The sequence below is a fragment of the Diadema antillarum genome, unplaced genomic scaffold, assembly GCF_040938485.1.
Source record: "Diadema antillarum isolate AM-2024a unplaced genomic scaffold, OU_Dant_1.0 seq00001274_RagTag, whole genome shotgun sequence".
In the NCBI taxonomy this organism is placed as follows: domain Eukaryota; kingdom Metazoa; phylum Echinodermata; class Echinoidea; order Diadematoida; family Diadematidae; genus Diadema; species Diadema antillarum.
In genome coordinates this window covers 821,330-832,297 of record NW_027272055.1, presented here as the reverse complement: position 1 = coordinate 832,297, position 10,968 = coordinate 821,330, and the positions used below count along the sequence as shown (strand labels likewise).

The 10,968-nt window shown below is 38.2% G+C and overlaps 1 protein-coding gene across 1 annotated transcript; it reads right to left on the bottom strand.

The window, feature by feature from the left end:
- Positions 1 to 6,344: 6,344 nt before the first annotated feature.
- On the bottom strand, positions 6,345 to 9,788 carry LOC139745526 (ileal sodium/bile acid cotransporter-like). The gene is made up of 4 exons (XM_071655915.1): positions 9,567 to 9,788; positions 8,932 to 9,125; positions 8,244 to 8,448; positions 6,345 to 7,125 (listed from the first exon to the last, which is right to left on the bottom strand). The coding sequence occupies exons 1-4, from the start codon at positions 9,786 to 9,788 to the stop codon at positions 6,613 to 6,615; spliced, it is 1,134 nt and encodes a 377-aa protein (XP_071512016.1). The 3' UTR covers positions 6,345 to 6,612.
- Positions 9,789 to 10,968: the final 1,180 nt, after the last annotated feature.

The following is a 10,968-nucleotide window of genomic DNA, read 5'->3' as shown; positions in this document are numbered from 1 at the left end:
CAGGCTTGGCGGAGCTGCCCAAGACCGCGGGGATCACGGGTGATGGTGATGACTTGCCGAGTGAGGGGGATGCGCGTGGTTGAGGCACTTGAGATGATGACGTCATAATGCCTTCAGATTCATCTTGAATGAGATGAATCGGTCTCACCTAAGAAACGAGAGAAAATTTTGAAACCAAAGAGAAATGTCCATCACATTTATTCTTCATATCCCTGGAATTGACTTCGTTTGAAGATATACGCGTATGTTTTTTTTTTTTTCGCTTTTGGTCGAGAAGAAGACAAATACCACAAAATATGGGAGAGTAAAATAAAGCAATTTTCATTAGACCTACCATATTTCGATTGGTGAATGGCAAACGCCCTGTCCACAGACGAAGTCTTCGTCGTCGTTGTTGTTTGCCATCTCGATGTCCAGATGGTGATGGAAACAGGGTACTCTTTGATAGATGACAACCCATTTCGAATGTTCGAAATGCAAAACAGTCGATAAAGTTAGTTTTACCGAAAGGCAATAAGCACGCTAGGAAAGTCCAGCATGAGAAGTCGCACGAAAATCGATAGACTAATGTTTACATTGCAACGGTGCTCCATTTATAGCGCGAGATGTAAACGCGCACTACGCGCTTGTGTGACGAAACAATGATGCCTGATAGGCTCGTTTCTGCCTTTTCCTTCAAAATAGGGTCTATCAAAATCTGCATTCTTTCTTATCCTCATGTTGAATATTGAATAAATATTGGATTCATTATTTTGTTATTTCTTTCAAGATTCAGTAATTTCTTTTGTTTTCATTAAATACCTCGAAGAGTATACCTCAGAAATGTAAGTTTCGGGATTGTGACGTAGTTTGCACTTCGCGTAGTCTCTAAACGTATCAGCGCTAAACCACTTTCGTTGCCATTGAGTATCGTTGTCATGGTGTGCGTGCATACTTACAGTAGTAGTAGTTTTCTGTACTGTATTAGAGTATAGGGCCCAAAGAGAAATCTTGTTTGGTAGGACCTATATCCATATTTTACTGTTAAGTATTGGAAACGATAGGAATTAAGATGAAATAAATATGTTTTTCAACTAGGTATATGAATATAAAAATGTTGCAATAAAATGAATAAAACGATGAATAAGATGACAGGTCTTCATTTAGATGGGTTCCCAATCCTCTACTGTAGCGTCTATAAAGCAATATCTCCGAATTGAATAAGTTACATAATTCATCTTCTTCCATTAGTTTGTTTAAAAGATTGTTTAACTAATGTTGTACTTTGTGAATAACACGGTCAAACGTCGACCAGTGCATATTATGTGATATTCAGATTATTTAAGCAGCACATAATAAAGATTTAATTAATATTTCTCATTTTCTATCGCCATTCTGTTAAACTCATTTCATGACATGCTGATATTTGTTAATGCTACTTTATGATGTATCTCTTATTTCACCATGGAGTTCCATTTGAATTCCGTCCATCCCTATTAAACGCCTTGCTATTTGATACATGTATGTTTAAAAAAAAACATTCAGGGCCTCATGGAAGACCACTTCTTGTTGGTGACTGAGCTGCCCTGACAAGATATTAGAAATAAATAGATAAACAAATAAATACGATACGACAAACTAAAAGAGACTGTGCAGTACTGGTTGAGGTGAGGATTCCAGTTTATGTCATTTTGGTGAGATGAGAATCCTCTAATGAAATATGAAAGAGGATGTAATTTCAAGAAGGATTCAACGTGGTTTTCTGAATAAACATTGGCCTTGAAATGCTTAGATGTCCAAAAAAAGCGACACTCACAAAAATGACAGACCACTACTTTTATAAGGATATATGTTTTTCCTTGTTTTTAGATGTTTTAGTCATTGCAAAACCGATTATCATAAAAGACAACTTTTGATTCCCATTATTGCATGGTCTTTGACATTTCATAGAGTAGTTTCTAAATATCCCGCATATCGACATGATTATTTAAAAACTATTGTTTTTAAATAATCATGTCGATATCAATGATGCCATATTACGACGCCATAGTTGTAAGAAAATCACATTCATTTTCAAAGATGTCGTGTGGATAAGTCCTCTTCGATTTTTTTTTCACATAAATATATATCAAACTTTTCCTTGAGATCGCATCAGCCATGCGACATGTTGTTTAGATTATATTTTCGGAATCGTATGTATACTTGTAAAATTTTCACATTCTTATTTCTTGTATACTAATATTATGGAGTGAAATTCTGTGGTCATTCCTCCGCTGAAAAATAAACATATTTCTTGCATGTTCTTCCTTACCCTGAAATACAGCTTCTCATTGTCTGAAATGAGATGTTGCGAGAGCATCTGCGCATAATGTATAGACACTGTTAAATTTAAAGCTTAATTGCCATGGAGATGATACTGACTTTAGTGACCGCCTGAACAATAATTACTATCGACAGGGAAATGGTCATAAACACACACATACACACACACGCACACAAACATAATCATATATATACGTACGTATGTATAGTAAAAAGATTGCATAAAGAACTGGCAGAATTTCATGATTTTATCAAAGATCTTCCTTTTTGAGGGGGAGTTATATGCAAAATGTTTCATATTTCAGAGGGTATAAATTTGCGGGTATGATAGAGTTGACAATGATTGCGCAATTTCAGGATGTATTATTGTATGTAAACACGTAGAATGACAGGGTATGAGGACCGCATATTAGTTTATGTGTGAGATGCAATTATGCATTGTGCGTGCATGCGTGGACTGTATTTGTGTGTATGTATGTAGACTTATACGTATTTAAAGATGGATAATATATCGATAGTGTCTATATTTACGACGTGTGTATAGCTTTAATGTTAATATTCTCTCATCAGTTTTCATTCTTTATACTTGTCATTGGTGAACACCTATGAAATGATAATAAAAAATCAACTGTTGAATCTCACCGAGATATCATTGAATGCATGGCATATTGACTCAGCATTGTTCAGAAATACGCGTTGACAAATTTAAAGGTCATCCGAAACACGCGGAACTTCAATTGGTGTTTCATGTTGACATAAAGTGAAATACATGTATAACAATAGTTACAATAATACTCATAGGAATTTAAGGTGTGCTTTTTGGTCTTTATGCTTCTTCAGTCTCATGCATGAGGTCATCAATACATCTTTTAAGTCCGTTATAATGTCTCCCCCCCCTTCCTCCCGAGACTGTATAAATAACATGGCTGCTGTCAATCCGAGGAAGTTGCTGCTGAAAATGAGCACTCGATTCACTACAGATTCTGATGAGTCACAAAGAAATCTAAAGTGAGCCTTTAACTTGTTTCCTTCCGTTTGATTGATACAGGATACTATCCGGTCAATATGCTACATCGAAAGAGACTCCGACTTTTTCTTTTTCTTTTTTTTTTCTTCGTCTTGGTTCTTCCTGTTTTCCGTGCCAAAGTCTAGTCCGACTCGACTACATCAAAGAACGTGATATATAGGTGGTGTATCGCAATAAACCATGTTGTGTATTACACCAAGGAAATGACCTTCATAGTATCACAAGCACTCACGTATCCGTCTATAGTATGCATGTTGATCGAGGGGAATATCCCTGGTCAAATGATGCATCAGACATGTCAGAAGAGAAGAAAAGTGTTTCCTCGAACTTAAGGTCACCTTATGGAACGTATCATGTCACATTATGACGTAGCATAACGTATAGTTGAGTATCTTTTATATACCTCTCAAAGACCAAGTTCAAAGGTATAATATTAATTTGCACTGTTATCCAACAGAATGAAGTCAGTCACCTTCCGTTATGTAGGGCAGTCAGTTACCTTCCGTTATGTAGGGCTACTTCTTAATCCCAATGTTTAAAGGCTGGCTGGTGTGTTTTCTAACTTGTCGGACATCGCTCCATAGATATGGGTCTTAACTTGTTACCCATCTACTCTATATTTCAACCACTCAAAGTTGTACAATTTTAAACCTATGCAGTTCCAATTAGATCAGTTTTGATTTTTTACGTAATCTATCTCCTTTTTAGCGTATATTTGTCATAATATACATGCATGCCTATAAGATGTTTATCAAACAAAATGTTTGTCTAACAAAATTTGAAGCCTCCTTACACACGCTATATATGCATTCATATATAAACATATATATACACATACACACACACACACACACTAAATATATCTCATCGGTACAAGCAAATACTGCGTATATTAACAACATGTACCGAGGATCGTTATCTGTTTTGGACATGCTGCCTAAAACCACGGAACTCGCTTCCTGACGTATTTCCGCGAAAGTACCGAATTTCACGCTACTCTAGTTTCTGTAACATGAATCTTATAACTCTTTCTCTTTCTCTTTCTTTTTTACTTCCTCTGATGAAAAAGGAACATATTCCTGAAGAATCACAGGTAGAAAAAAAAAGGTCAAGGACTATTAGAAAATGCTCTACATGTCGGCACGACATTTAGATGCTTATCATTATGCATTTTGTTCTAAAGAACGAAACAAAAACAAAAACGCAAGAAAAATAATTTTACAAATATGATTCTAAACTGCTGAATAGGATGAATATGGCACATACAATAAACAGTATACATTCGACAACATCTCTCTCCAGATCTCTCAACGTCACCAATTAACGCACCAATGACTTGCATCTATTTACATAATATATTTAATTTTCTTTATCCCTATAAAAGTAACAAAGGAGGCACCAGGTAACGCAATATACAATGATCTCTAAATGATAACATATACCAGTATAAACATATCTCTGTACATAAATTCTTATGACATAGATAAAGACGTGTTCCCAGACAAGGTTCCACAGCTTAGGACAGTTACATCGACGTTTACAATAAAACGCAGATCTAGTCGCATTTCAAATGCAAGAAATCAAACTTCTGCGATCGTCAAGAAAGCTTTAACAAACTTCGTCATCATTCATGGTCCGAAAGAGACTTCCATTCAATCCCACGCCATTTTCAACATCACTTTGACAATAATAGAGTAAGCTTAGACGAACAAAACAGTTAAAACTAGGTTTTATCAAGCTCTGATGTAAGGTACGAAGTTAAGGAATTTCGAAGTTTCACATGTATTCTTCAGAAAGTGATATTAGCCACAGCCATGATTATGTACATCATGTACATTACATGACGGGATGATGGCATAACTTCCAGTTTACCTGTACACTTTATATTCGCTAGATTTTATTGTTTTTCCATAAAATCTACAAGAATAAGTTGTATCCTTCGTGCCATATCATTGTAGCTTTTCACGACCTAGCAACTGCTGCTTTCACGAGGAAAAACATCTTATCATTACATTTTTGTGCATGCTCCGATGGTAAAGTTCTGAGGTGAGGGCATCACAGCTTTTTCAATTTGCATTTGGTGTATTCAATATAACACTTAGACTACGAGTCAATTTCAAATAGTTAAAACAATTTTTCAAATCACACATTTCAACTAAGATTCAAATGAGAATAAACTGCCAGACACACGAATTCTACTTCAAAAAGAAGTCCCATTTTTAAGACTAAAAATACATATCCAAGTACTTTCACAATAGTATAATACAATTGTAGCTTTTCAGGACCTAGCAACTGCTGCTTGCACGAGGAAAAACATCTTATCATTACCTTTTTGTGCATGCTCCGATGGTAAAGTTCTGAGGTGAGGGCATCACAGCTTTTTCAATTTGCATTTGGTATATTCAATATAACACTTAGACTATGAGTCAATTTCAAATAGTTAAAACAATTTTTCAAATCACACATTTCAACTAAGATTCAAATGAGAATGAACTGCCCGACACACGAATTCTACTCCAAAAAGAAGTCCCTGCATATTTAAGACTAAAAATACATATCCAAGTATTTTCACAATAGTAATACCAACAATAAAACAAAGTCTTGGCAAGAACAAGTCCCTGAGGCCATCAATATTATAACGACCAGTAGGTCAACAGTTCGGAACCAATCCAGAATATTACTGTAGCGCGATCAGCTACGGGTAATTTATTTTACTGTAAACCCGATAACGTTTCACCTGCTGTCTTTGTTTGGAATGGCTATCCTCAGTCTCATGCCACATTAACCTGTGTCCAAGAGGCAATTAATCGCTGAAGCTCTGGGCCCTGTCTTATGAAACTCGTGATAGAAATCAATCAATCACAAATCTCTTGAAAGCTGCAATCAATCGCAACCCGTGATTGATTGATTGCAGTTCTCCGTCTTGATTTCAAAAATAACTTTTTTTTTTTTTATATAAGATGGATTTGCATTCAATCATAAAGTTGTGATTGATTTGAATCAATAACAAGCCTTTATTAGACGGGAGCCTGGTCTACTAAAACTTTGATCACCGATGACTGAACACTCCGAATATCTTCCCCAAGATATTCAGAGGAGCCACGCACCGTTCCACTGAAGTATCGTCATATAGCTCTATCATCAACATAATCAAAAATGGTTGTTAAACTTTCAGTTCCTTACTCAACCGAAGATGTTAGGTTTTGAAGGGCGTATAAAAGATGGAATCCACTTTCGTACAGTTTGTGTGAGACCACAGAAGTCGGTTGTGCTCATTCGGATGATCATAATTCGGGGAGAGGGGTTTGCACCGGACTAGCTGTCTCGACAGATATTCCTCTCGTGATCGTAATGTTTAACACCAGACCTTCGTCATTCGGATCACTCGCAGCTTTTCCCGGATTGCCCTTTTTTCGCAACCTTCTTATCCTTGGCAGAATATAGCGGAGGCTGAGCCAGTAGAGCGGCACCATGACCAGCCCGTCGATGATGAGGAAGATGCTGAAGATCGACGGGTAGACGGAGAGGGCGTCGAGCTCCATATTCTTGAAGGTGACACCGATGATGGCAAGAGTGAGGGCGACGTTCTGCGAGCTGGTCTCCACGGCGATTGTCCGGCAGTTCTTGTGGTTCTGCCGGAGGATCCAGGCGAGCAGGTAGGCGAGACCGAAGCTGGAGAAGGGAAGACAGACGGCAGCAAACCACACGGACCAGCCAGCGCTGAACACGCCCCGATTTACAATGGCGTTTGTGATCATGTTGATAATAATGGCGACTAACCCCAGTATGCTTCCAGTCTGTGAATAAAAAGTATATAAATTATAATAAGTATGTATTTGTGATCTGTCATAAAATCAATGCTGGACAATCACTTTCCATACGTGAAAGAAGTCTACGACATGTATACTTATATACTCAAAATGTATGCATTAGCGTGAATTAAATTAATTAATGCTAATGGCAGAAAACTCAGTTTTTGCTGTACGATTACGCGTTGACGCAGAGCTATACTTCACATTTATGATTAAATTTAATGCTTTGGCATTGCAAAAGTGGTGTACATTATCCTATAAAATTGATAATTTTACATTCATTACTTTCAAAACTTAAAAGAATGCCATAAACTTATGAACAGACAGACTTGTTAACATTAAACATTCTCAGCGCTGTTATCATCCTTTGAAACTGAATTGACATCAAATGCAACAAGTTGAGCTGACAAGTATTTGAATATGATCCAATTCAGTATTTTTCTCAAATCTTCTTGGTATCTCGATGGTCTCATGAATATGAATTACAACATTCATTAGCAATCCCTTCAGTCATCCATCGTTTATTCTATGTATGGTCTGGGGGAGAATGGTCATTTCTCAAGTGCTATACCCAAATTTCACTGACGTTGGTGTGGCTCGCGTGTGGTAGCAGGGTGACCATTGCTTACACAAAATCAGTGCGACTAACAAAATGAAAGTACCGCGATGACGTCAACCATTTAGACCATATTGATTCACTATAGAGCAGGAATTCTTGCATATTGATGCCATCAAAGATTAAAGGCTTTATGGCGTTCCCGCAGTCTTGCATACCCTCGGTTACATTAGGAATTACGACTGAGGAACAATCGCATACTTATAAAAATACTTATCTTGAAGACAGAACGATGTCCATGACTAAGACAGTATACTTTAGATTGAGATACTGTATAAGCTGGGGTTTTTTTTCGCGTACAGATATTTTCGCGAATGAGGAGCTCACGGACATTTTCACGAGATGTTGTTTTCGCGATGTAACACCGAGGCTATCGTAAGTGCACTATAAGCATAGTGAACGGCGACAATTTCGCGTGTTGTTAAATTCACGGTCTAGCTGTAATTCGCGAACCCTCCCGAAAATAACAGCGTATAGTCACACCTACCTTGATAATGTATGGGGTCCAAGATTCTTTCTTGTACCTGATAAGGAAGCCCACTGCCACTGGAATAAGAATAAGGGCGAGGGCTAGTGCAATGTCTTTGTATGGGATCTTGATATTCGCTTGTTCCCAGTACCTCGTGTAGATGAATAGGTTCAACGGCATCATCCCAACCGCTGCCAACGTAGCCACTGTGCTCATGCAAAGGCTGTTAAAAGGCATGAAAATTTTAATTTAAATTGTTATTAGTAAAAGAAACAAAACTTCTATATCATTACGCTAGTGTATTTTTAGTGGGACTTTTTCTATATATCATTCCCACGATATGATAATGTATCGATACAAAATTCAGCAGTAGATTAACACATTAAGATGAAAATATGGGCATCAGATAGAAAGATATAAAGACGACAAGTAAACAAAAGACAGACAATCGTATACTAGTATATCATATTATATCATATCATATCATATCATATTATATTATATTATATTATATCATATTACATTATATCATATTATATTATATCATATTATATTATATTATATTATATTATATTATATTATATTATATTATATTATATTTACATAATCATACAAAGTTTTAAAAAAATAGAGGCAGACAAAGAGACAGATACACAGAAAGAGAAAGATAAGCAGCAGAATCAAGTAACATGATAAAGCCATTTACCTGAGGCAGATATTTCCATTCATCCAGTAGACGAACAAACTTGAAGAAACGCCCCCTGGAGACGTAGCAACCATCATCATCCCCAGTGCATGAGGCGCCTCCATACGCAGCGCCACAGCTAGGCAGAAGGCTAGGAGAGGCAGGACGATGAACTGCCCGCCAAAACCAATGATAATCCCGACCGGGCGACGAAGCTAAGATCATAATAATTGAGAAGGAAAGCATTTGACAGTGTAACAATACTGAAAATAAAAAGAAGGTGTCGTAGTTTACATTTTCCTTTAAAGTGTGATAGCTATACGAAAGCAAAGAAAACGAAGCAGTATCACCAAGTAAAGTGCTGTGTCTTTCTTCCAGTTCCGAGTGCCTATACTGTACCTATATGACCCTACGATGCGCATGCATAATCATAAGGACCTACATGTGTTTTCACGACAGTTTGATTGAAACAAAAGGTCCCATTTAAGGGAAAGTCTCATCCCTTTCCAAGTGATTCATATAGTAACATGCTTCCGAAGTATTGTCATGACACTGCCCATTTTAGCGGATTTCTTAAATTAAACTTTAATGGCTATGAATTGATTGTCTGTTTTCTTCGACGAGTGTTTTTGCCAACAGTGCTATGAGCAGCTTACCGCATCCTTCAGACCGTCGAGCGTAACCAGGCAACCGATTGATGTCATAATTACAACCATGAGGATGGGTAGAAGAATTTTGTTAAACAAACGGAGCGCCTGGTACTCGAGTTCCGGCGGGACCGCGCTGCCATTGATGGTGTCTGTGAGCATCGACGACAAGATGAGCAATGTCGAGTTCGCGCCAACCGCCGTCGGTTCCGTGGAGGGCGTCTCCGTCATCAGTGACCAAGAGGTTCGGTCGTTTGTCGTCAAATTAACTGTTTCTACGGCTATCGTTGTCAACACACTGGTTACATCCATGGTTGCTGTTCTTTACACAGCTAAGGGCTGTAGGGTGACCAGTGTAAATAGGAAAACAAAGGAGAGAGAGAGAGAGAGGGAGAGAGAGAGAGAGAGAGAGAGAGATGGGGGGGGGGGAGAGAGATTGAGAAGTAAATATGAGCATGTTGTATCTAAAAAAAAAGCAGCGTCTCCAGCCTTAGTACAGAGGGCTGTGGCTTCAGACAGACGAATAACATTGAATAGATAGACGTATATTCACTGCAATGCTTTATCTCGCATTGAATATACTAACTTACAGAAACACAAAATACATAATACACATGCATTCTACAACGAAAGCTATCAAAATATGAGCAGTGATCAAACACTGGTAGCACTCGTAGAGCGCAAACTTCCACGAAGGCCATTGGAAAAGTTCCTTTAACCTATACTGCATCCTCGGGCATGCATCCTGAAAAAAAAAAAGAATCCTGGATCCGGAGTATGACCCGTATCACCAGTGAAGACTTATCCCTTGTCCCTTTTACCATAACGCATCCTCTTGAAAATTTTCCCAGAATCCGTTCACTTCTACACTCTTCTTACAGGATATTTCTGACAGATAAGCTGACAAAGCAAAGGCAGAGAAAATAACCTCCTTAGAGGTGACAGTAACAAAAAGTACAAACTTTCCCTCACAAGAGTCATTTCTTCTCTCCCTTCATCCTCCTCCTCCTCCTCCTTTCTCTTTCTTGTCTTTCACACTATATCACCTCAACTGCCCCCTCTATTTTACCTAGATGTCCTATCCTGTTGTTTCGGAGTCATCCAACTAGCCCGACATCCACGAGTTCATACGGCCAACGAACTCGACAATGCAAAAAGAAAGTGTTTATGAGTCATACAGCCCACGAGTCATAAGATAGCTCATGAGCTCGACAAAAGACAAAATGCCCATGAGTCCAACAGCAGGCAAAGAAGGCCCACGAATCCAACACTAGGCAAAAAAGGCCCATGACTCGTGGGCCTTGTTTGCCAAGCGTTGGACTCGTGGGCCTTGTTTGCCTAGTGTCGAGCTCGTGGGCTGTATGACTCGTGGGTGTCGAAGTCGTGACGTGCACCCGTTGTCTCAACTAAT

What these genes read in the sequence shown, in the direction of transcription:
- LOC139745526 (XM_071655915.1), bottom strand. Translation starts at nt 9,788, where the DNA reads ATGACGGAGACGCCCTCCACGGAACCGACGGCGGTTGGCGCGAACTCG. An exon ending in TCGACGGTCTGAAGGATGCG is followed by an intron (nt 9,126 to 9,566) that starts GTAAGCTGCTCA and finishes TTATGATCTTAG; the next exon opens with CTTCGTCGCCCGGTCGGGAT. An exon ending in GGACCCCATACATTATCAAG is followed by an intron (nt 7,126 to 8,243) that starts GTAGGTGTGACT and finishes TTTTATTCACAG; the next exon opens with ACTGGAAGCATACTGGGGTT.